We start from the raw sequence: 27,707 nt of genomic DNA, 5'->3' as shown, positions 1-27,707 counted from the left end.
CAATGATCACTTCACTTTTTTCCCCTATAGTAGATACATTGTATGTGGTGCATTTTTGTACCCAAGAATTCAGTCAAATGCCTTCTTAAAATACAAAACTAAGACTTTTGATAGAGGAATATCACAATCTTTGCAGCAAAGCAGATACACTAAAAGAAAAATGTTACAATCTTTGCTAATATTTGCTGCATTTGAAAATGCCTACAAGTACATTAAAGTTTCTTATCACCTTCTCATCTATCAGTTGCTTACAAGTGCATATAGGTCCTATAGTTCTTTTTCTTATGTACAGTACTTCCTTTACTTTCATCCCCTTCTTCAGTGATATTGGAAATTGTCAAATTTGTACTTGATGTATTGTAACTTCTGACAGGTAGATCCAGCAGACTAGCTATCTGGTGGTCTACCCACATAAATTTTATTGCATTCTTGACAGGACACTAGACCTACATTGTACAATAGGTCTACATGTAGCCGACTTATTAATGCAATCAGCCTGAACACTAAGGCCTGAATTCACAAAGCTGGTACAATATAAACCATGGTTTAAACCAGAACCATGGTTTATGCAAATTTCTTCTGTGTAATACGATTGACAGACTGCGTACGACAACAGACTCAGACGTCCAGTAGCAAACATGCATTGATATGCGCATGTTTGTACTGTACCGACCGCCGCTGTTGGGCTATACACGTGCAAACCCTCACGCATACAGTTGCAGGATTTTACAGTCTCATTTCGGACAAACAAGATTTAAAAGTATTGATATTGGTTGCAGATTTCATTTCTGTTGGCAGTGTTTCCAGATTGGGATTGTCCTTGGGTAAACTGAGTGATAATACAATCTTTCTTGGTATGAATAATGTTGTAATTCAAGGGTTGGTTTGATTTGGTTGCTGGTCCACTTCAGGCATTCCTTTTTAGATGATTTAAATAGATACTCTACGTCTCTATATTCACACAATGTAAGTTGATTGCCATGATCACAACATTGTGATAGCCTGTCTGTGCTACTGTCGTGTTAGTGTTGTACAGTAGACTCCGTCTGGGCCTACATTGTGTTAATTCTATGTCTGTTGGGCAATCCTGGGTTTCGGGGGCTAAATTATTTTATAGGTTTTTAAGTTTTACCTTCAGTATTGCCCCTAGACAATAAACCTAACCCTACCGTAGTTATGGGTAAACTCGGCCTAGCGGGTAAAGTCGGCCCCCAGCGCGCGCATTACAAGTAGTTGTACTGCGCGCGCTGGGGGCCGACTTTACCCACTAGGCCGAGTTTACCCATAACTACGGTACCCTGAACCTTGAAAGGATAATCCCTGCAGCAGCTCGTAAAAGCTAAACTGGGATGAACTGTGTGATGATGACATTGGCCGACCGCCGACGGTGCTTGAAAGTGCTATATACATTGTAGTTAGCTAGTCTACTTGCAATAAAATGGCATGTGCGTGCAGATAAAAATCAGGCTGTCAGGCTTAATTTACAACATTTTGGACTCTACAGGAGGCTGCAACCCTAACCCTGAACTCTAACTAGAGCTCTCAGCTATTGTACCTAAATTTAGTGTTCCAATCCGACATTAGATCACTTTGCTAGTGTTACATAATATCTCTTATTCAATTATTTCTTCACTTTTCTTTGGGGGAGGGTAGAACTTCTATAGACCTACACTGTTAGACCTTCTACATAAATATGAAGTTAGAAGCCTTTAATAATCTAGCCCCACAAAACCCAGGATTGCGCTTCTGTTGTATTACTATAATTACTATTACTAAGTAAATTTTATTAACGTTAGATCTAATGTTAGTCGATTACCGCCGCATAGCCTTACCTTAATTTTTGAACCTCCAGGAGGGGCAGATGTTGCATAATGACGGACTCTTGCAGCTTGTTCTTTATCCTTGTCAGTCAGTCCATCCACAGCACCCAAAGTCATCCTTCTAGCTGGTTGCTCAGCTTTAACATTCTCGTCAAGGTCAGCCATACGATTTGTCATCCATTTCTTGTTTGCTGCTGCCACATTCGTCGCGCTTTGACCCCCACGTCCTGCCCCTCCGCCTCCCCGGCCAGCTCCGCGGCCACGTCCGTATAATCCCGGCGCTGCAGTAGCAGGTCGCCCATCTTCGAAAACGCTTGGTGGTGGCCTGGATTCTAGTCTTGCTGAGGCTGACGAGGGCCTGATAGGTTTCCCAGGCCTTTTGATCGGGGACATGATGATATCTACAGTATTTCGATTTTACTTTAGGAAGACAAACTCATTACCAGTTCGGAAAAAAAAAAAAAGTTTAACGTTAGATTCTACTTTGCTACAATGATCGCTTCTGTCACACTCGCATAACAATTCCCATGTTGACTCGTCCGTACTCACACGTTTGCTGCGGCTAATGTCAAGTTGATCGTTGAACAGCAGTTGATCACAGCGATATACCACCCACTTTTGAATCGACAAGAAACTAGCTTCGCGCTATTTTACAAGAAATATACGTCTTCATGGCACGTGTTTTGGTAACTTCCCCTAAATGTCCGCGATGAGTTTCCAAACACTAGTTAGAAAGCATCTAACGTTAGCCAGCTACGGTGCCGAGGCAAGGGGAAACCCATACGCATGATATCGGCATGTCTTTCTGACGATTGGTCGAGTATCGATCCGATTGACTTCCACCCGAGTTCATTCATTTTCTACAGGACAAATATATCGCCCAGGGACAATTCAATCGGTATCGCTTGAATCGCACCGAATGCGATATTGTGTTAGTGTATGTTTTCAGACCCAAAACTATTTCTGCTGAATTGAGGAACGCTAAATCGCCGGTTTGTCCACCGGTACCAGTAATCTTAATACTTCGCAACATGACATCGATGTGCTGCATCATCGTCAAAGATAATTTCAAAGGAATGTCTTTGAGCTGAAATGAGTGATTCACGTTTCATGTCGTTTTGTTTGACATGTTATCAGACATTGACTTAGCACAGTCAAGGCAGCAATTCTATTATGGATGAGAACAAAAATATGTAAAGGACAGAAATCACACAGAATCCTATCACAACAATAACTGATGATCTCCTTCACTTTTTCTTTCAAATCAACGCACTCATGTTATGTCTAATTATCATAATCTTGCATCATCTATAAGTAATCAACTTAAACTCAACATCCGTCCCCGAGTCAGCCACTGAAATATGATTGATTTCAAGTTTTGATGCAAAAATCATATTGTATGAAAACAATCTTCTGGGCAAAAAAAAAAAAAAAAAAAAAAAAAAAAAGATGCTTGGTTTATTTGATAACCATTTCGCTTCGCTCATACCAAGAGTCTGTGATATTTCGATGCGTGATTGTTTTACACTGCCTTTTTCCTTCTTTTTTTCTTTTTTCCTGGTAATTTCTTGATTTTTTCCATTTTATGCGATTTGTTTAATGTTAAGCTATTTGTTATGTCATGAATCTTTTTAAATCAATAAAAAACATAAATAAATAATATATATATATATATATATATATATATATATATATATATATGTTGATAAGGTAGTCCACGTGTTGGCAAGATAAAAAGATAAGTAACAAAGCTGCATCAAAGTTCATGCTGTATTCACCAACGGTTTATTTCTTCACACAAATTTTTGAGCGTCTCGCCGCCCTTTCTCAAGTGTTGAGTACATCAACACTTGAGAAAGGGCGGCGAGACGCTCGAAAATTTGTGTGAAGAAATAAACCGTTGGTGAATACAGCATGAACTTTGTTGCAGCTTTGTTACTTATATGTATATATTATATATCTTCCGACATACAAACCTAGGCGATTGTAAGCAATTCTTTATTGTAGTCGGAGTATGCTATTACATTGCAATGAATACTTATGTTTATTCCTTTGTATACTGTATAATGGGCCATGATCATTATTTCACGTTTGCTTCTTTAATTTCGTTTTTGAACAAAGGTGGAAGTAAACAGATACGTCAACTCATCCCCAAGCCTACGGAACGAAAGGGGTCTGGACACGAGACTGCGTTATCGCACTGTGCATTAGAACGAGCTCAGTGAGAAAGCTTCGTCTGTTACTATGGTTGCGGCCCGGTGCGCTGCTTGAGCGACTAGTTCCGCACCCGCCGCGTAAATAGGATTTTCTCTCCGTATACATCGGCTTTATGCCCTGGTTGACTGGTTCTACTTTGTGCGCTGGGGAAAGCGGGTTCCTTTTTCCCCTTTTCATTGAGAGTGCCACATTTACAAGGCTTTGGCTTCAATTGAAGTAAAACTCATTGATATCTTGATTACATTCTTTCTATTTATAGTAATTGAATATGTTCTGCAAGATTGACAAACGTCCCCCAGCTAAATGAATGCATTCATTTAGGACGAGAGCAGAGAGAAAGATAGGTAGATAGATAAATATATTCCACCAATAACAATGAAAATGGGGTAAGGTTAACAAGGAAACATCAACCATTAATTATGATTTCTTTTGAATTAATTATAAAAAGAAAGATATTAGGCCCATCAGTATTGAAGAAATATTCTACATGTATGCATGGACATGGACTTCAATATCCTCTTAGTCTCAATGCTTGTCTTATTGTGGATATCACCAGGTGAGAAAAGACTCGTTATATCTACTCAAATATCTTGCATTCATGCAAAATTTTCTATTTTTGAATTGAGAAACTTGATAAGGTACCATCTAGGAAATATTTTTTCTCTTCTATTTTTTGTATGTTTTTATTCTTACAAAAGTTTTACATAGTATGTGTATGTGTGTGCATGTTTTCTTTTTTTCACATCAAAGCAACCATAATGTAGCTGAAATGAGAATCACTGTAATTATTTGTTGCCTTCATTTTGGGTGGTGTTGATATCATTTACCAATCATGTTAGGATGAAAACAACTGAATTTTCTATGGCTGCATCATGAGCAAAATTGAGACTTGAGTTTGATTTATTCTATCTCAACATTTTCCACAAACAATTGCACAATTCCACAAACAGTGGAATGTAAACAGCATATGTCTTAAAGGGGAAATCCAGTTAAGATATAAGATAGTCTGATAAAAAAGAGTAAAATCTTATAAGTTCAGCAGTAAAAATTTGACTGAAATCGGATGAAAAAAATGAAAAAGTTATGATATTTTGAAGTTCTGCTAATTTCTGCACAACAGTCTTGTACAGTGGATATGAATATGCAAATGAGTGACCTAACCATAACTTATGATAACCTCACAAGTTTCCATTGATTGTGTACTAAAAAAAAAACAAACTATAAGAATTCAAGTTTTCTGACATGGAAATCTGAAACATGATGTTGTTCCTGGTTTGATAACTTCAGAATAGTGATCAGATAGATATACCAGGATTTGAGCCACGGGCATAATCGTGTTTGAATAAAAAACTGGAAATTTCAAAATGTTATGTACAAACTATATGGCAAGTTGTGAGGGAATGACATGCTCACTTTTCCATTTGCTTATTCATATTGACTGTTCAAGAACTGTTTCCTCAAAAATTAATGAAACTTCAAAATGTCATAACTTCCTTGTTTTTCACCCGATTTCGATCAAAATTTTACCATTGAACTCGTAATATTTTACTCTTTCTTATCAGACTAACTTATATTTGTATTGGACTTCCCCTTTAAGGGTACATCTCACTGGGGGAGACTTCACTGCAACTGCCATTACTGATCAGTCACTGCGACTTATGCGAATCGAGAGACAAGAACAAAAAAAAAAAGGACTTGAACTCTCACCAAGGAGAATCCAGGGTGATTTTATAGACAGCTCCAAATAAAATGATAATTTATTTGTCCTGAAGTTGTGGAGTTGTCGCTGCCACATCTCTGAGACGTCTCTGCTACTTCTCCGATAGGTCACTGATGGGTCAACACAAGGTCGCAGAGACGTCTCAGAGATCTCGCAAATAAAAATTAGTCTCCACGACTTGGCTGTGACTAGGAGACTGCACTGAGATGTCGCAGAGATGTCTCCAAGACCAGCTTCAGACTGGAAAGAGTCTATGAAAAAAAGAAATTGAACATGTTCGATTCATGCAACTCCCCAGAGACTCAGCTTCATTCCAGGAGACATTGTGGAGACGTCTTGGAGATGTCTCCATGACCACTCCGCAACCAGGGAGACTTGAGTCGCTGACAGGTCGCCAACTAGTCTCCAGGCCAATAAGATACCCACTTCATTAGGAACTCTTTGATCATATGATAACATACATGACCATTCTACGGGTGAGCCCTATTCATTTCTTCATAAAGAAAGGCTTGAAGTGAATGTCTTATGGCTGAATGAGTAATGAGAGAAAGATACTCAACACTGTAGAAGCCCCCCTGTGTTTTTTTTCTCTCTCTTTTTCTTTTTGTTGTCTTTGGAAGATACCTGGATAACACCCTATGATTATGAGAAACAAATTCTCAAAGGGATTTTGCTCAGCAGGATCAATAACCAATATTGTTCCATGGCCTTGAATGGTGCAGGCCAGAGTCATTCAAGCTCTTAATCCTATTGGAATTTGAGTGGTTGCAAATTGAGCGAGGTGTTGAAGCAGGTATACATTTTTAATTCCTTCTGTCTCACAAACACAGGGGTGTGTGTTTTTTTTTCAATGATTTCAACACCTTCTGTGATATTTTGAAATTTCTATCTCAGCAGATCTAGCTGTCTTGTTCAAAAAACAACTGACACCAAGGTAACAAGGTTTCTTTGAAACCAGGACTCTACAACTGCATTTTATAGAATGTATCATGGCTGCACCATTCAATAAGCAAAATAATAGAGACCTGCTTATATTCTTCCCCCATAGTATTACCTGTTTGTTCTCTTCCTGTATCAATGTTCTACTCCACAAATCATTAGGTCATGTCAAGTATTCAGGAGATACCAATCAATATCATCCTGCTCCCAGGCATTGATCAACCTTGCAATGCAACAGGGTACTCAACCTCCGATCAAAACTGATTCTGGAAAGACATGCAACGAGCCCTAGCTGCATCTACTGATAGATATACTTACTTAGTTATGACTGAGTCAGTCATATGCAGATTATATGATGGATGTTATACACAATTCACATACTTATCCAAATTTTGAGGGCTTACAAATGATTTTATTCAGCATCCAAAGTGATTACTTGCCATGATATTGTTCACATGATTTATCGGTCACTGATTGATTGCCAAAAACATAATCCATCTTCTCTTTAAACACATGTATATTGATATTTTGCCCTGTCACCATTTTCATATCTCTCTCTCTCTCTCTCATTTTAAAATAACCTATCAAATGTGTGTAGAATATATATATATATATATATATATATATATATATATATATATATATTGTAACGAAATTCGGTGGAACCGATTCGATTTAACCGTTTCGATTATAATTTGTTATGATCGATTGTGCCTATAGCATAGAAAGGGGGCACGATTGGAACGTTTGGCAAATGCTGTAATGTGGTAGTGCACTATTATGAGTTTTAATATTTATTATTAGATATGTGGTTACTTGTTTGTCATGGGCAAGTTTGGATTATTTCAATACCAACTCCGGTTTAGACCGATGATACATGCCGAATTGTAGTAACCATGTACAAGAGATACTGTTAAAACGTATAGTCATTGTACGAATTTTGTAACCACGCCAACATTGTAAATAATTTGAACAACTACTCATGTTGTACTGCAGGTACTTTCCGCATTGCTCACGGCCGTGCGGGATTGCCTCCTCATTCCGCAATAGGAGGAGAGGCATATAAAGTGGCCGTTGTGTGACATAGTCCGCAACAAGTAGCCCGTGTATGATAAACTCAAATGTGTTGTTCATGTTCACTTCTAAGTGTATTAAACTGTACATGTGTTGCTGAACCGATTACTCCATTGTGTCTTCTTGAGAATTCTATCACCAAGCAGCGGTGTGCAGAGTGGTGGTACATGTTCCTGAGTTGGAGCACCGTTCCTGAGAAGACCAACTAGCAAGCCGTTGGATTTCGGGTATATTGGTAATGTGACTTGTCGCATAGTCCGTGCCCAATCCAAGTTCCAGTCGCCGCCGTTGGATTTCGGGTAAAATGGTAATGTGACTTGTCGCATAGTCCGTGCCCAATCCAAGTTCCAGTCGCCGCCTGAAGAAGTTGGTAACGGTGCGATACAGCACTTTTACCCCGTGCCATCAACGATACCTGTGCCACCATATGGTTGTGAAAGGTGTTCCACGTTAGCGTGACTGAGTTGGTAGCAGAGTTGGTAACTGGCACTGGCGTAGCCAGGGGGGGGGGGGCGATGGGGGCGGTCGCCCCCCCTAAGATTTGGACCGGGGATTTGGGAGGCGGAAAAAAAAAAAACGCGTGTATACTGTATGCATGCACATGAAGCGGGTCTCCTTTGCAACCTTTCATCAAATAAGATATTTTTTTTGAATATTTCACTCAAAGTGTGCACCAGATCGTTGAATTTCAATTCAAAATATGCAAAATCTCTCGTGCTTGGGAGGGGGTATCCCCCTCCCAAACCCTCCCCCTCTGTGCCTCTTTCCCTAGCTAAGTACACTTTTTAGATTTACAAAAAATTCTGAATAATTCTGAGTGCACAAGACTTATCACTTATATTCCGAAAACTGAAGGTTCCCTCATGTTTAAGGGGATTTTCCCCTTTTAATCGACCCTTTCCTCCCTCAACCCCCCCCCCATCAGTTTTTTTTTTTTTTTTTTTTTTTTTGGTGATTTCCCAAATGTTGATTCCATCAAATATGCGTATACGAGATATCTCAATTTCAACCTTAAAAAGATAAAAGCTCCATCGGAAGGTGGGTGGAGATAACACTCGTCCACGCCTTCTCCCTGCTCGCCCCCCCCCCCCCCCCCCCCGCCATGCAAAGAAGTAGACTGTGGCTATACCCAGATCGCTTTATTTCAATTCTAAAAACGCAAAAGCTCCGCGAGCGGGAGGGGGAATCCCCCTTCCCCTAAGCTCTACCTTACTAGACTTTATACATACGCACAGATGGTGCACATTCAGAATAAGAGCTAAATTCCGTGAATTTAACACTTCGATGAAAAAGTATTGCACCAAAAATTTGCACCAGATCGCTGAATTTCAGGTCTGAAAACGCAAAATCACCTTCGTGTGGGAGGGGATATGCCCCTATCTACACCCTCGTGTGCATGCTTTTTTCTGTTTGATTGCTGAACAGACAGCGTTCATGATATTCAGTGTAAGAATTAATACAAGAAGACTAGTGTATTTAGATTATACCATTTTATAGGCAAATTGTTCAATAATAATCTACACTAAAATATACTGCAACCTTAAACAAGTGGGACTGTTTCAACTCGTTAAAACACGCAAAAACATGCATAAAATTGCACCATTTGCAACATCAAAATGCAAAAAGTTCTTACTGTGGGAGGGGGGACACCCCCCTCCCACACCCTCCCCTACCCCCTCGCTCGCTCCGCTCGCTCGGGTTCAGTCGCGTTCATAATATTCAATGAAAAGAATTAATACAAGAAATGTATCTAAATTTTACCATTTTATAGGCAAATTGTTCAATAATAATCTACATCAAAATAAAGTGCTACCATAAACAAGTGGGACTGTTTCACGTCTATAAAACGCGCAAAAACATGCATCAAATTGCGCCATTTGCAACATCAAAATGCAAAAAGTTCTTACTGTGGGAGGGGGGACACCCCCCTCCCACACCCTCCCCTTCCCCGCTCGCTCGCTCCGCTCGCTCGGGTTCAGTCGCGTTCATAATATTTAATGAAAAGAATTAATACAAGAAATGTATCTAAATTTTACCATTTTATAGGCAAATTGTTCAATAATAATCTACACTAAAATATACTGCTACCTTAAACAAGTGGGAATGCTTCACGTCTATAAAACGCGCAAAAACATGCATCAAATTGCACCATTTGCAACATCAAAATGCAAAAAGTTCTTACCGTGGGAGGGGGGACACCCCCCTCCCACACCCTCCCCTCCCCCCTCGCTCGCTCGGGCTCGCTCGGGTTCAGTCGCGTTCATGATATTCAGTGAAAAGAATCAATACAAGAAGTGTATCTGAATTATTCCATTTTATAGGCAAATTGTTCAATAATAATCTACATCAAAATAAAGTGCTACCATAAACAAGTGGGACTGTTTCACGTCGATAAAACGCGCAAAAACATGCATCAAATTGCACCATTTGCAATATCAAAATGCAAAAAGTTCTTACCGTGGGAGGGGGGACACCCCCCTCCCACACCCTCCCCTACCCCCTCGCTCGCTCTGCTCGCTCGGGTTCAGTCGTGTTCATAATATTCAATGAAAAGAATTAATACAAGAAGTGTATCTAAATTATACCATTTTATAGGCAAATTGTTCAATAATAATCTACATCAAAATAAAGTGCTACCATAAACAAGTGGGACTGTTTCACGTCGATAAAACGCGCAAAAACATGCATCAAATTGCACCATTTGCAACATCAAAATGCAAAAAGTTCTTACCGTGGGAGGGGGGAGTCCCCCCTCCCACACCCTCCCCTCCCCCCTCGCTCGCTCGGGCTCGCTCGGGTTCAGTCGCGTTCATGATATTCAGTGAAAAGAATCAATACAAGAAGACTAGTGTATTTAGATTATACCATTTTATAGGCAAATTGTTCAATAATAATCTACATCAAAATAAACTGCTACCATAAACAAGTGGGACTGTTTCACGTCTATAAAACGCGCAAAAACATGCATCAAATTGCACCATTTGCAACATCAAAATGCAAAAAGTTCTTACCGTGGGAGGGGGACACCCCCCTCCCACACCCTCCCCTCCCCCCCCCCCCCCCTCGCTCGCTCGGGCTCGCTCGGGTTCAGTCGCGTTCATGATATTCAGTGAAAAGAATCAATACAAGAAGTGTATCTGAATTATTCCATTTTATAGGCAAATTGTTCAATAATAATCTACATCAAAATAAAGTGCTACCATAAACAAGTGGGACTGTTTCACGTCGATAAAACGCGCAAAAACATGCATCAAATTGCACCATTTACAACATCAAAATGCAAAAAGTTCTTACCGTGGGAGGGGGGACACCCCCCTCCCACACCCTCCCCCCCTCGCTCGCTACGCTCGCTCGGGCTCGGTCGCTTCGCTCCCTCGCAGACTAACCGCCCCCCCTAAGATGAAATCCTGGCTACGCCGTTGGTAACTGGAGGGCGCCCTAACCAGTCGTCACTGCCACCCTCACCAGTGGTGTCACCTCAGCTGTTTGGAGATGCGAATAGAGAGGTGGAGTTGTCAGCTCCGCCATCGGCAAAGCTACTACCTCAGCAGCATCAAACTCCAATGCAGCAGGTGCATTCATCTCGTACAAGTGACCAGCCTGTTACATTTGGAGAACAACCAGATGTAATGCCACACCAGTTCGGCCCGAACCAGCGACGTCGAACAGAGCTCTGGGACCAGAGACGTCATTATGATGTTCAGGGCAACGGAACCAGCAAACCGGCTGTCATACCAGATAGATATGATGGCAAAGGACCTGTGCTGGATTATCTTTGCCATTTCGAAGCTTGCGCTGAAGTTAACCGCTGGACGGAAGTGGAAGCTCTTCAATATTTGGCTGCCAGCTTGAAAGGAGCTGCTGTCAAAGTATTAGCACAGCAGACGGGACGTCAGTTGACGTACCAAGAACTTGTGAACCGCCTGAAGCACCGCTTTGGACCTGTTTCGCATTCAGAAGTATTCCTGGCAGAACTGCGCACCAGACGACGCAGACCGAAGGAAAGTTTGCAGGAGCTAGGACAGAGTATTCGCGAGCTTACATCCATGGCATATCCTGAATTCGAGGAAGCGGGCCAAGATAAATTGGCTCGAGGTCACTTTCTCGATGCAATAGTTGACCGGGATATCCGAATCGGCCTCTTCCGGGCTCAGCCTCGTACGCTCGACGAGGCCATCCAAGCTGCTCTCAACACAGAAGCATTCCTGCGGATGGAGAGTGACCGTCGGCAGTATAACCGAGTCTTGTTTTCTCAGGAGGAACAACAAGACGTGGCTTTGAAGGATGAAGACACTGCTGACAAATCCATGGGGTGTCTGAAAATAACACCACTCTCATGATCGAAGCAGTGAGCGATCTAATAAAGAAGAGGGAGAAGGAGCAGCCAGCGCCAGTGCCGAGAAACGACTTGGCATTAAAGACTGAGACACTCCCTAAAAGCGAACAGAAGGAGGACAGTCAGCCTTCTGACAATAAGGAGGACACATCCAAGGAGGGTACGAATCCTCCAGACGACGGGTGCACACCAGTCAGAGAGGCATCGGAACCAGAGACATCTCAACCGCCACTACCTAGTTCCGCAGCTTCACTTCTGTCATCCACGTTCCAGAAAGGACTGTACGTGAATTTGAACGTGAATGGGCAGGAGGTGATGTTTCTGGTAGACAGTGGTGCATCGCAGTCATATGTCTCAGAAGGAATGTACCTGCGAATGAGACCTGAGCGAAAGCCACCACTTGAACCAGTGACAAGCATCGTTCGTCAAGCAGATGGATCTCGGTTGAAAACAAAGGGGCATGCAACCATGGAACTTCAGCTTGGCTCCTGCTTGTGCCATGTTGACTTGGTAGTAGCTGACATAAGAGCTGAGGGCATCCTTGGTCTGGATCTCCTCATTGGTCTGGAAACCACGCTAGATTTCGAGAACATGCAGCTGCATACCTCATGGGTATCTCTCCCATGTATAAACAATGAGAAACAGATATGTGCAGCAACGACAGCACCGATGTTGGTAAAAGGGACAGCGCCAGCCAACCTTACCAGCCTTGCTGAGGACGACACGGAAATCACGCCTCTCGACGAAGGCATATCTCAGAATCGTGTGCCGCCACATCTGGTGGACTTCTGTCAATGCAGTTTGACAGAAACTCCTCCAGAAAGCAATTCATCGGCATACCAGCTTCTGAGAGACGACTCAGAGGTGTTCTCTACAGGCCGAGCAAGGACACGTGTCAGCGTCAGCGCGACAGCACCAGTGGTTGCGGGAAAGCTACCTAGTGGACATCGCCGGTGTGACGACTCTTCCTCACCTGCACGCTATTCTCGGTCACCGGGAAGACCACCTGATTATCTACCCCGATCGAGGAGCCGCTCTCCGTTGAGGCACGTCCGTTCTTCTCGTCGTACATCGGATTCATTCTGGCACACCATGCCAGGGTAAAATGTGACATTTCTCGTGTCGACCTGTCTGCTGCAAGGGAGCAGCCCGGTCAGGAAATCAAATGAAGAGACTGTTGAACTCTTAAAAGATGAGTTTCTGACGAACAATTAGTCTATATTATGACAGTTTTGGACAGCTTTGAACTAAAGACTGTAGCTGTCTCATTACGTTATTATGGACTGTACGTAGAGTTTTGCAAAGGAGCAAAACGTTCAATAATGTTTGTAGTGGTATATTTTGTTGTCATTTTTTGCTCTCTATGTGTTCGGCTCCAGGGACGAAGCCTGCATGGGGAGGGAAGCCATGTAACGAAATTCGGTGGAACCGATTCGATTTAACCGTTTCGATTATAATTTGTTATGATCGATTGTGCCTATAGCATAGAAAGGGGGCACGATTGGAACGTTTGGCAAATGCTGTAATGTGGTAGTGCACTATTATGAGTTTTAATATTTATTATTAGATATGTGGTTACTTGTTTGTCATGGGCAAGTTTGGATTATTTCAATACCAACTCCGGTTTAGACCGATGATACATGCCGAATTGTAGTAACCATGTACAAGAGATACTGTTAAAACGTATAGTCATTGTACGAATTTTGTAACCACGCCAACATTGTTAATAATTTGAACAACTACTGCGGGTATTTTCAGCGTTGTTCACGGCCGTGCGGGATTGCCTCCTCATTCCGCGATAGGAGGAGAGGCATATAAAGTGGCCGTTGTGTGACATAGTCCGCAACAAGTAGCCCGTGTATGATAACCTCAAATGTGTTGTTCATGTTCACTTCTAAGTGTATTAAACTGTACATGTGTTGCTGAACCGATTACTCCATTGTGTCTTCTTGAGAATTCTATCACCAAGCAGCGGTGTGCAGAGTGGTGGTAAATGTTCCTGAGTTGGAGCACCGTTCCTGAGAAGACCAACTAGCAAGCCGTTGGATTTAGGTTATATTGGTAATATGACTTGTCGCATAGTCCGTGCCCAATCCAAGTTCCAGTCGCCGCCGTTGGATTTCGGGTAAAATGGTAATGTGACTTGTCGCATAGTCCGTGCCCAATCCAAGTTCCAGTCGCCGCCTGAAGAAGTTGGTAACGGTGCGATACAGCACTTTTACCCCGTGCCATCAACGATACCTGTGCCACCATATGGTTGTGAAAGGTGTTCCACGTTAGCGTGACTGAGTTGGTAGCAGAGTTGGTAACAAAACTTGGCAGCAGAACTTGGTAGCAAGAGTTGGTAGTAAAAGTTGGTAACAAAATAAGTGTACCAATTTAACATCCTCTACAAGTGACGCTTGGGAGTGACATACTTTAAGTGATGCTGAACTTGGTATGTGTGCCGCTTGTGTTGGTGAGCTGCTTCTGACACAACATAATACATGGTAGTGTACAGACTAGTAGTTTTAACAATTTAACGGGATCGTTGTAAACTGCAACAAAACGAATCCCGCCTACTCGGCCATCCTGACACGGCTCGCGGAGACATTTGTACAAACAGTCGAATACACTCTCTTACTTCACGACGAGAAGGCGAGTTCGTCACAATATATATATATATATATATATATATATATATATATATACACTCAGCAAAAAAAGTAAGTTCCCCCCTAGCATTTGTGGATATATCTCAAAAAGTATTCAACCGATTTTCATAATTCAAACGGAAATGGATAAAGAATTTTATTACTCATAACATGAGTGGAAAATCATTGCCACCAGATATCATTATTGGTGTGAAAAAATGCATTTTATGTCAAAATGCACGGAAACAAAAGTTGCACTTTAGTGATTTGCAATGACTTTTACACAAATAATCAAACAATCACTCATGATTCTGAACATTTAAGCATGGGTTATTGCATATTTCTCTATCTCTTTCTTTTCATGAGCATATAGTGAAGTATTTGATAATTGATATGTCCACCACCCGCAATGACCAGCCGCCATCTCCTCCTCAAACTGTTAACTAAAGTTTGTACTTGGCGCTGCTCAATGTTGGTCTATGCTCTCTGCAAGATGTGCTGAAATTCTTGCAGTGAAGTGTCATCTTTCAACTTCATGCTCGCTTTCCACTTAATGATATCCCAAAGATTCTCTACTGGATTACAGTCAGGGCATCTTGCAGGCCACTCCATACGTTCGATGCCATTTCCCTCAGCAAACTGATCTACAACTTGAGGGCATGATGCAAAATGCCCATAGGCACATTAATGTTATCAACCTGAATTGGAATTACAAATCACATGGCTTCTACCAATATTTTCATATTGAGAAGGCCTATTGTTCAAAAAGTATGCATAACATCTGTTTAATAGGGAAGCACATTGTACCTGAAGAAATTCCTGAGAATTACACAATTTAAAAAGATCATTTGATAACTTACATAGGAAATGTATACAATATGCTCTCTATGGCCTAAAGTGCAACTTTTTTTCCCATGCATTTTGACATAAAATGCGATTTTTTACACCAATAATGATATCTGGTGGCAATGATATGCCATTCATGTTATGAGTAATGAAATTCCCTATCCATTCCCGTTCGAAAAAATACTTTTTGAGATATATCCAAAAATGTTAGGGGAGAACTTACTTTTTTTGCTGAGTGTATATATATATATATACATATATATATATATATATATATATATATATATATATATATATGAAGGGTTTGTTTGCAAAAACCAATAAGTCCATTTTTGAAGATTTTGAAGTACGATCTCTGTCATTAAGTACAAAATAATACCTTTTAAATGATATATTGGTCACTACATATAAAGGTATATTTTTAAAGTTATGGTCAAAAGAAGCAAAAATGTTCTTATTATTCTCTTTACTTTTCTTGACCTTTAATCGCAAATATCTCCATTTGGCAAATATCGACTTGTCGGTTTTTGCAAACAAACTCTTCAGATATATATATATAATGTGTGTGTGTATATATATATATACTATACATATGAGTATATGAATATAAGAACGACCCAAGTCCATGGAAGACCATTTCGAATAAACTTAAAAAAACTTCATATCTTTTTTATTTGTCCAATAATATTCTATTTAACTGTGATGGGAAAGCAACATTGTATGTACAAATTATAACATATATTATTATGACAATTAACATTTACATTAATTGTGGAGAGGCCATTTTGTGTGATAGACTTGGGTTGTGCTTTGATTCATATACATGATATTCTGCCATAGAGATGAGAGAAGGACGAGAGAGGGCGCTATAATATGAATGTAAGAATGACCCAAGTCCTTCATTCTTACATTCATATAAGATTTAACTCATTTATTTCTGGCACTTCCGGGGGTAATTAGGATTTATCATTTATACACAAGATGAGTCCATGCATAAGCTACAATTTCCCATGTCAAACTGAATTTGGCCAAAAATTGGACTTGGGTCGTTCTTATATTCAGGTCTTCATATGCATATACATAATATATCATAGGAAGAAATGGAATCATCCACTTTTTAGACTCTATTCACACCTTTACGATAACAGTTAATTCTTGTTTTTATCACAGCCATATTCTTACACATACGCAACCTCCACAAAAATGCTGAAAAACAAGAAATTCTTGCACATAATTACATTTCTTCAGTGATGAAAACATGCCCTTTCCACAGCTACACAATCTCCACTTAGTATTGCATCAAGTAGCACACAAAGCACGCAGTATTGAAGGGTGTGTACAGTTCTGGTCGAGGTGAAGATTTAGCTTTTAACGTTTTGCGAGATATTCAGAAAACACTCCATGAGATGTCAAAGAGCATGCAATTCCAAGGGGTATCAAAAGTTTATTCGATGAAAAATCGGTTTTGAAATGGCCGAGATATCCAAAAACAAGGTGAAACAAAGAGATCCTAATAAAGTTGTGGCATGTCGCCTTTTATTATTAACACTTTCTGGGATATCTCAGCCATTTGAAAACCAATTTTCATCAAATCAACGTTGAATCCTTCTTAAACTTACATGCTCTTTCATATTTCATAAGAGGCTTGTCATTATCTCACTTAGGAATGTTCAAAACATGAACACCTACTTCATCCAGTACTGTACAGTCCCTTTAAACTTGACTATATTCATTCTTGCGAGCACACAAAAGCAAAGCACAAGATGAGATGTATTTTTTTTTTTTGTATTCAACATGGTTTCTGTAGATGCTTTATTAACTTGTGAATGTGATCAGAATAACAAGATAACTTACTAATGCTAATCAATCAAATCATTGTGCAACTGTCAGACTGCTGCAAGTCAAACACACATATAAATGACCAATGCATAATAATACTTGTGTATTTACATGTTTGCCAAATACATCGTATGTGTCATAAGAGTCAACTCCAAAAAGCCCTGCCTACGAGACAACAGAAATGAAACAACAACATAAATACAAGTTTTGCAGATAACAAATCTGGGTCAGTATTAGACTACACAAAAATAGCAGAGCAAGGAACCAGAGCATTCTGGTAATTTTTGGGAGTAAAATGAAAACAAAATATCAAAAATTTTAATGACAAAAATTTGTGAGTATGGATGAAACGATATAAAATTATCAAGGGTTTAAATAATTATATCAAAGGGTATCAAAATGCATTTACAATGTGTTGCAATCTGCCACAGGGTACCATCATAACTATCTGCTTGTTTGGTTCGCATTCGGGGGGGGGGGGGGGGGAGGGGGATAAGATTACTGGAATGTTGACGAAAAACTGAGTTCTTAATCTAATTCTTGGTATCACTTCCTAACACAATTTGCTACATTTTGAAAATCTCTGTGGTGTCAAAGACTTTGCTTGTATGCTCAACAGATCACAGTTGCACATTCTCTCATAGGATATAAATTAAGCATGTGCATAGGTAACATACGGGGCATTTCAAGCAGGCAGCCACTAACTTCTCACTCTTTTATTCCAGACATATTGTGGGTTACTTATGATACTCTATCCACATTGAATAATAAAAGCCACATAAACACCCTTTTCAAAAGATTAACAGAAAAATCTGACCGGAAACTTGGACATGCGTTGATCACATGACAGTCTGCATCAGCAATCATTATTTTCTTTGCCCAACCCCCTTTTCTTTGCCCAACCCCCTTTTCTTTGTAGCTGGCATCATCTGCCCATAATGATAATATTAGTCCAAAATGGGACGCGTACATTTGAGAGCTCCATATGAAAATATGATACTGTCATACCTGTTATTACTGCATCATTCCAAAATACACAGCCATCACTTTCAAATTGAGATTCATGTTGATATAACATTGATTTTCCCATTCCATATGTATATTTGAACATTTCTTTTGCTTGTTTGTTTGGATGATTTTTTTTTTTCAGAACTGAAATCCACCTGTCATGGAGGCAAATAAATTGTCAGACTGGAATTTGATTCTAACAGCTTGGGGGGGGTCCTTTTTTCACAAATTTTAAACAAGATATGCAAAAAATATGTACTCAGACCAGATAACATTTATTGCAAAGTGAAGGGGTGTGTGTGGTTCTCAATGTGTTCATTGCGCTCTACACATGTGCATTCGTATGGATGCGTGTTTCAGAGAAAATGGGTACACAATACTGAAAAACATGATATATTCGCCGCATGAATTTTTCGCGAATTGGAGCCAATGGCTTTTTTTGCGGCATGAAATTTTCGCAAAATGCCACTGGCATTCAATGCATATAGTGTAGACAAGAATATTTGCGTGCATTTTAATTTCCCGAATCTTGGCACTCGCGAAATTCGCAAAATTAAAATGCATGCGAACATTCCTCGTTTTACAGTATTACAACATGCAAAACATCTTCTTCTAGGCACAGGATCTCTTCCAAGTACAGGAAGTTTCTAGAAATTCTTGCATTCCTGCCTTCTACTTTCACTCTCCCGACATTCTTCAGTATTCGTCAAGATCAAATCACTATCAGCAATCTTACTGGACTGAAAACAACTTGCATGCCAAAGACACCTTGATTTGGTAGTTGTTATAACACGTGACAATTCAGTCTGACATTATATGGCATTAGTAATACTATCCCTCTCAATACAAAATTCAAGCATTGTCTCAATTCATACTTAGAATGAGGAATGAATACTGCATACGTTTGGCTAACTCTTTTTACTTGTTGATGCTGTATGAGACTCTATCTCATTAGCAGTTGAAAAGAAAAAAGTTTCTCAACATATCAAAGAACACATCAGCTACAGTTTGCTTTTTCTATGCATCATATCGGAAGAGCTTATTCCTCTAAAGGCTTCAATTTGTGCAAGTAGACTATTTATTGCCTCAACTGAGATAATGGTCAACACCATCAAATCATTGTGGGCCCGTCAAAATCTTTATTACTCTCTGTATCAGTAGTATCTCTTTATAATGATTGTCTTTTTTTTTAACTGCTGTTTCATTCTCTCTTTTTTTTTTCTCTCTCTCTCATGTAAAATGCCACTTCGACTCATATTGTTCATAAAACATCTTCCATAAACGCTGGGGACATAAATCACTTAAAACATGGCTAGTTGATATGTTTCACACCGTACACCTTGGCAACTCTCATCTACAGCAGAAATACGTGTGGATCAGCAAGTACATGTGTACCTGTGCTCATGTAACCCAAGAATCTCTCACTACCTCTGCTCGGTCCATCTGTGCATTTTTTGTGCGAAACCTCGGTTGCTTTTTGGGCAGCAAGCAAACAATAATTTTTTCAGAAGCTTATCTTGCCCACACTTGCAGGATACACTAGAAAGAGAGAGTCTGCATGAATAGCAAATTTCTTTCAATAGGTAAGATTGTGACAAGATGCCACAATGGAATGCACATGGTCATCCTGTCCAATGACTGACAATGGCAATGCAATGGGGCAAAAGGAAAAGAAGAATGACATCCTAGGTACAGTCATTAATCATAACGAAATATTCTTATCCCACTCAGAGCAACGCTTATTTAAGGTGGTGGGAACTCTTATCAATTAAAAGGCCAACAGCGCACTCATAGAATTAAAGCTGCGACCGAAAAAAAGTGCACTCTTGTTAGTTACGAGAGACGAGAGATGCTGACGATACACAGAAGGAATGCCAGCTGAACCACAGAACGTTGGACAAAGATAACATTTGAACGATTATGGGCATGGCAGCCCGAAGTATTCTTTGGTGGAATTCTACAAGGTTATACGCTCAGTTTGACCTTTACAAAACGTCTACTGCACCACACACGGTGATGCTTGCATTTCTTTAATGCCATGATTGTACATTAAAAAAAAAAAACAACACTATACACTGCTGCAGTCTATATACATACAATTAGTCACAATCATTTAAACATTTGCAATTAATAGTGCTGTGCCCTCAGATGAGAAAAACTTTGACCATCACAGATATGAGAAAAAATACAGCAACAAAAATTGTCCTAAAATGTTAACCTGACTGGTCATATTGACACAGGTCAACGACTTTGGAAATCATTTCAAAAACAGGTGCAAATACAGAATTCACATGAAGCAATCAAGTACCACTCGTACTCACATAGTCATTTCACAGAATTGAAACTAATTGTCACTTGCAAAAAAAAAAATTTTTTAAATCACTAATTTGCTCAGTATTGTAACATATGCAACACAACTGTTCAAGTAATTCTTGTAAGGCTAAATGCCAATAAATAAATCAGGTATTCACAACATTCAAAACAGTTTTGTCCAGCATATTCTTTCTCCCTACGAGCAATCATTACATATCTCAATTTTCAATAGTTATTTACACCATGTTCACTTGAACTGTGGGATACCGGTACGTCCATGTAAACTTTAAATTTTGGTTTTAGTATTTGATGTTGATTACACCCTTTAAAAGGTATGGAATATCTATATGCAAGCATTACAGATGTATAACAAGAGTTTATGAGTAGCTTTATATACCCGTGAACTCATAAACTAGACATAAAGATAATTTTGAATTTTCTTTCTTCTGACCATCAAGTGACCAACACATGCTTAACATACTGACAGTTAAACCATCAGCATTAAATGCAATTCTGCCTCATAGCATGAACACCATATTTCTCATTTGAATGTTATCATTGGACAGATGTTGCGACATCTGAAAAAATAATTAGAATCTCTGATTCTGCATCCATTGACTGAATGCTAAATCCTCTTACATTTCAGTGGTTTGACTTTCGAGTACAGTTTCTTTACAATGCGAATGATTCAGAAAAGAAATTTGAACAGCTTAAAAACCTTCAAACTATCAACTCCACACTGCCATTTTAAGTGATATCTGTGGGGTCATGGTACCTTCACAAAAAACATGCTTAGACCTACTACTGCATTCTTCCGCGCCTGTATGTCACATATGCTCATAACTATGACCATGGAAGTTGCTTCTTGCCAAAAGAGAGCCGAATTTCCATCTTTAATGAAGAAACGTAAAGTTTTTGTAGACTCAGATAATGCATGGAAAACATCAACACACAGCTTTGCAAAATCTGCCTCATTCATAGGTGCTTTCTTTGTTCTTGCCTTGCAATTCTGTAGTCCTCCTTTTGTTTCCTTTCCTACTCTCAGGACATACCAGTAGTGCTAGTGAAACAGTGAAAGTGTCTAGACAAGTGTCTAGAATACTGTAAAAAGTGGATATTTTTGCATGCATAATTTTTCACGCTCAGCTGGGTATTATAAAGATGAATTGTGCATGTTTTTATTCCGCAGAATCACGGCACTAATTACTGGAACATATGGCATGGAAAAATATCCATGTCCTTTTATTTTCGCACTAGCATCTGGTGGCGCAAAATGCACAAAAATTTCCATTCTTTAACAGTACCTTACACTAATAGTAACCTCATACTCTGATGAATTGTTCTCATGGAGGCCAAAAAAGAAAAAATGTTCAAACAAAATAAAACAAGCATAGTCCAAGAGTACCAATACGTAAATGTCATAACCACCAACTACACGAGAAGCGAGATGACTTCAGACTACAATTCAAACACGAAATTAACAACGCGAGTGTCACTTGATATTTTACACAGAGTGGCAAGAGTGTAGTTTACATTTGCAGTACCAACCAGCTGGCGCCCTCTACAGTCCAAGGTTAAGTCAATCCAGGACTCTTTCAGCACAGTTATCAACACATTCAAGAAACATATATCATCCCCGTCATGACATTCTTCTTTTTAATGTGTAACATGAAACACGAAATGAATACCCAGACTGTCTCCTCCATGTCTTGCACAAAAAGTTATATCTCAGTGTTTCAACTTCCCCGGTAACAGCACTTGTGTCCTTAGGGCAATGCACTCTATCCTAAATGCCTAGTCCAAGGAGGGTACTAAGGCAATCGGTCCTGTGGTTGCTTGCTAGCAAGCATTCACTGTTTCCTTAGCAAACATTTAAAAAAATAATCCACAATAATGATAATGATTAAATAAATGAATTTGATAATCTCCTAAATGAATGTTTCTGCTGACTTCTTTTACAGAACAGATTCTTCATTGGCAACAATTAAAACTTTCAGCTTTTCCAAACAAATCACCGTACATTCAAACTGGGGAAACTAAAATGTGAATCGTAAGACTGAATCTATCCTTTCCGTGACTGAACTCTTAGAATCATCTGTGCGAATGCGCAGCTGCAGTCTACACTTTGTTACTTTAGTTTCAACCTATACAATTTAACATCTGATATCTTGGCATGGAATTCCTAAGATACCTCCTCACAAAAACAAACTTGTGGCCTTGAAGTGTGCAGGGCAGGGGATTAGTACCTCAAATATGACAGTCTGCATTAAATTCAGTACATTCTATGGCAATGTTAGTTTCACATGTATCAACGTCAAACAAACAAACAATAATGCATAAATAGATAGTACACATATTACACTGGCTTCGTCCACAGTAATGACCATTATTTCCACAGCTCACAGAACAAAGAAATAGTTTAAGATGTCAAATGCACGCTCCTAGACTGCCGAATCACAAAACGAACCATCTCCCAGCATGGATCTGATTGCCAGATTACAAATGCTTCTTCTGGGATTACTCCATCTCAGATATCATGGGATTTTCATCACGGGTCATATGACTATAGCTGCCAAAAATGTGATTAGTCAATAAACCAATGATCTCTGAATCGACACTGGATGCGGGGACACAATACCCTATGATATAAAATCTTTATCCCATCCCCATCTGCTTGCCAGAAGTTAACTGAGTTGACATCCAAATCACCACTCGACATGATTAACCGTTTGATATTTTGAATGGGAGTGGTCCAAATATCCAAGCAAATTATCATAACAGAGTTTCCTACCATGGAAGATAAACTGCAGTTGATGATTAGTAACTTTGTTCTAGTATGTCATAATGTCCGACTCCAAAAGTAGGTGGATATCTTTTTTTCCATCGTGAGAAAATTGCCATGAATTCAAAAGTCGGGAAAATCATGATTATTTGAAAGTGAATGAATGATCTCACATGGTATCCTAAAGCATGTTATAATTGATTGGTCATGTGATTTGGAGATACAAGTGTTTTTTGTTTTTTTTTAATGCACACACAAATATGGGGGGGGGGGACCACAAATATTTACTTTTCTTGGATCAAGGAATATGAATTCACTTAACGAAATTTGAACTGGAAAGGACTGTATCACCATAGAGTATCTCTGACCAAATCGAGGAATGAGAATATTTATTTGAAGGACAAAACATGACTACTATGAGGAGAAACAAACAACAACAGAACTACTGCACGATGAAAATGGCTCAGTTTTCTGGTGCTCACAGCATTTGCCATTAGTTGCTTCACTGAAATTCAAACAGCCATAATATTCTGAACGTGAAAGTGCACTGCAATTCATTCCTTTGGCACAGACCTTCAAGCAGTGTCAATCTTTCCTCCCTGAAGAAACCACACTCTAATTTTGCATGGATTTGGACAAACTGACCTGTACTTTGGGAGATTGTTTTACACAGTAGGGTGGTCAAGGGACTATACAGCTGTAGCTTATTAAAGGTAACCAGGCATATGCCAATATTTGTTTCTGAAAAACTAATTTTTCTCTCTTAGATAAATTGATGAACTGAGATGGAAAACCATTCAAAACACTTCATTTTGGTTACGAAAATACAAAATTAGGCTCCACATGGATGCATACACAACTATCGAGAATATGCGTAAAAATTTAAGAGTTTCTCCATTTGAATAGTGTGAACTACTCTTCACATACATACAGGCACTAAATATGCAAAACGGGCAGGTGCATTATATGCCACTACGGTACCCCATGGCCTCAAGGGGGTGCTGTTTCATTTGCTTTGAATGCTCTGAACAAACGGCATACGCCCCATGTGAAATGTATCCCCGGTTGCCTGAAGAGAAACACAACAAGATCCCTGATTGAAGCCTCTTACAAGAATACACAAACACACAGACTGACATGTTGCTGTGACTCCGACCAGTTCACTCAATAATCATGAGGGGAAGCGATACCAGTAAAACGTCACGGGTTAAATTTTCACTGTTCTATTGCATTTGATTCACCGCCACCTTTGTGCTGGACACTAGTTTTCTTTCAGGCAATTGCTTTGAATGCAAACTAGGGTTGACCTTAAGTATTCCTAGGGTGGGGGGAGGGGTGGAGAACATGAAAGGTTAAAATCCCACTTTCATCACTGACAAATTAAAAGCAGGATATCATTACCTCACTACCTCCAAAGTTCTGAAAGTCATCGAACCCTTTTATGCAGAACTCATCATGTTGCCATGCATCCCAAACGAGTTCAGGGATGACATCATCAACTGAAAGTGGAATGGAAATCAAGTGAGGGTTGCTAGCAAGGAGACAACAACAACTGCGAGTATGGAAATGAATTTGGCGGCCCTAAGTGGCAAGTAAACCTCGCTGCTCTTGTCATATTCCAGATCAGGACATCAGGAAAGAGACACAAAACCGGGAGAGAGAACTACCCATTTGTAAAAGCTGAGCTTTCACATCAAGATGATGTGAAAATGTGCCATGCCCCAAACTTCTTGTGTTCAAACCTTCCACAGTGCTCAAATCTGCCTAACATAAGCCCGTGAGTGTGGCCGCTGGAAGTGGCGAGTGGGAATTTTCAAGTGGCCAAACTTTTACAGCCGCAAATGTGAGCAGACTTGTACACCTTGACAATCTTCATATAGGAATGGATGCTTGCGTGCACACTGCCCTCTCTTGGTTACCAGCGCAGAGGCTAATACACACAGTTTCCTATCAATTCAGCCATGTGAGAGAAAGAGCTATACATCACGGTATAAAAATATCATTTTCAAAATCTTGCCCACTCTCTTGTGCATTATATGTGTCTGATTTGAACATGAGCTGGTAGCACTTTGTAACCCATCCTTAGTCTTGGGCTTTGAGCCCTCATCGAGGACATCAAAACTACTCAACTCGGGGCGGAAGTAAAGGTGTAATCCTTACTTTTACCATGAAGCATAGACCAAAGATTGTCTTTTCTCAACAACTGGATTGCATCTAAGCATGATGCTCTCTTTTTCTGCTCATATCTTATCAAGTAAATTGACTTAATATTCTATAATCTAGAAAAATACGTTAAAAAATACACAGGAGCAACAAAAATTGATATCATTGTTTTTTAGTTACAAAATAATACAGGAGAATATGCAGGATTCTGTAAGTACTATTTCAGGAAAGTGGTCAAAGCAAGCAATATTCATAACTTCTGCTCATTCTGTTCTTACATAAATTGCTACATCACCCTGTACTTGTTTTTATTTTTACTTTTTTTTCTTACAATACTGTGGGGGGGGGGGGGGGGGACATTTACATCACTAAATAACTTGGCATTAAAAAAGGAAAAAAAAAATTTTTTTTCTCCCAAGGACGGCACAGGCTAAACTGATGTGAAGTGGCTTGAGTCTTGGTTTTCAGCAGGGTTCTGTGTGGTGTCCTGCTCCTCAACATTCCGCGATGCATCTTGCTCGTGAAGCTCAACCGTTGTGGTGACAGGGGGCAAAATGCCTGTGATGGTCAGGAACACACACACAAGGGATACAGACAGAAAAAAGAAAAAAAAAAAGAGAGAAAATGATCATAATGTATCTTGCACTGACATTTTATAGCAAGGCAAGGTTTATAAAACTATTCCAAAGTTATGATACTGTTTTAGCATAACGTTGGTGGGGTGACAAAACCTCGTATCTCAATATTCGGTGAAAATTAGTTTTCTTCATTATATTGAAGCTAGGAACATTACTATGTAATTCCCAATCCTTATATGCCCATCTGCAAAAATAAGGTCACAAATGATAAATAAAAGTTGGCTGTTTCCATTGACTAACATGTTATGGCAGCCATTTTTTTAGCTCTCCTGAACATTTGACATTTTTGAGATATGAGGTTTTGTCACCCCACCAACGATAAGTACATATTTGAATGATACATACAATGCTTTCTTTCCTGACACTTGTAACATAGAGTACAATGAAAATAATATTCAGCTGCACTGCATCTTGCTCTGACATTTTCTTGCGAGTCAAGATTGATAAACTAAAGTTATTGGATACTCTTTATAGCATAAGCATAAGTACAATATTTGAATGATACTATGATTTTTATGGAAGCATTAAGGAATCGGAAAGTAACTACAAGGAAAAATGTCACATTCAGATGAAAAGGGATGAGGAGACTGCAGAGGAGAGAAAAAAAGGGCAAAGATCAAAAACAGACTTGAGCAATTGGGGGGAGGGGGGGGGGGTGTCTCTATGGATTAAATTCTCCAATCCTCAGAATAAAGGCCATTCCCTTTTTTATATCATTTCATCTCCTCTTTAAAAAAAGGGGGCACTGCCGAAAGGGGTTTTATTGAACACATAATTGAGATTTCCACTGCCTTGCAGTCTGGCTCATCACAAGGGGAAATATTCATGACTTTATTCCAAGCGAGAACAGTAATCAAAGGGTTCAAAAAAAAGAAAACCACCAACAGGGCAGATATAGACCACGAGACTTCTAGCGAGGCCAAAAAGACCTGGGAGGAGATAAAGAAACAATGAGAAGTCTGTGCAACTATCTCTACAATTTGAATTCGTTCTTTTCTTCCGGAACAAAGAGGTCAATTTCCATTGCCATTGCCTTATTTGTCAGTCAATTTCATACACTGCATGGAGGAAACTCTGGGTTTTGTAAATCAGTATGTTATCAGTGTGCCTACATACAGTATGGTTTGTCTGTGTCTGAAATATACAGCTGTATACAGCAACAGACAGTTAGATGGACGAATGAATAGATACTGTACAAGCTGTTATTTTGGCGAGGGTTTTATTATCGCAAATTTCGCGAATCACTGTTGAACCATGAATTTAACATGCAAAAATGTTGCCATGCGCTAGGGTAATAGTACACCAACGATAATCTTGGTTTCAATTCGCAAAACCAACATCTCATGAAAATGTCCATGACCTCCTCATTCGCGAAAATA

General features: G+C 39.6%; 2 protein-coding genes across 2 annotated transcripts in view; both read right to left on the bottom strand.

Moving 5' to 3' along the window:
* The window catches only part of LOC139718269 (cilia- and flagella-associated protein 337-like), a 130,972-nt gene extending 128,358 nt beyond the window's left edge, over positions 1 to 2,614 (bottom strand). Inside the window, exon 1 of the mRNA XM_071629751.1 lies at positions 1,833 to 2,614. Coding sequence (XP_071485852.1) covers positions 1,833 to 2,213 — 381 coding nt within the window. The 5' untranslated portion in view covers positions 2,214 to 2,614. The remainder of the gene's footprint in view (positions 1 to 1,832) is intronic.
* Positions 2,615 to 26,109: 23,495 nt separating this feature from the next.
* Positions 26,110 to 27,707, bottom strand: part of LOC139718266 (RING finger protein 150-like) — a 55,577-nt gene continuing 53,979 nt past the window's right edge. The window contains exon 8 of the mRNA XM_071629748.1: positions 26,110 to 26,248. Coding sequence (XP_071485849.1) covers positions 26,121 to 26,248 — 128 coding nt within the window. The 3' untranslated portion in view covers positions 26,110 to 26,120. The remainder of the gene's footprint in view (positions 26,249 to 27,707) is intronic.

The sequence above is a fragment of the Diadema antillarum genome, unplaced genomic scaffold, assembly GCF_040938485.1.
Source record: "Diadema antillarum isolate AM-2024a unplaced genomic scaffold, OU_Dant_1.0 scf00000092, whole genome shotgun sequence".
NCBI lineage: Eukaryota > Metazoa > Echinodermata > Echinoidea > Diadematoida > Diadematidae > Diadema > Diadema antillarum.
This window is presented reverse-complemented; position numbering and strand designations above follow the sequence as displayed.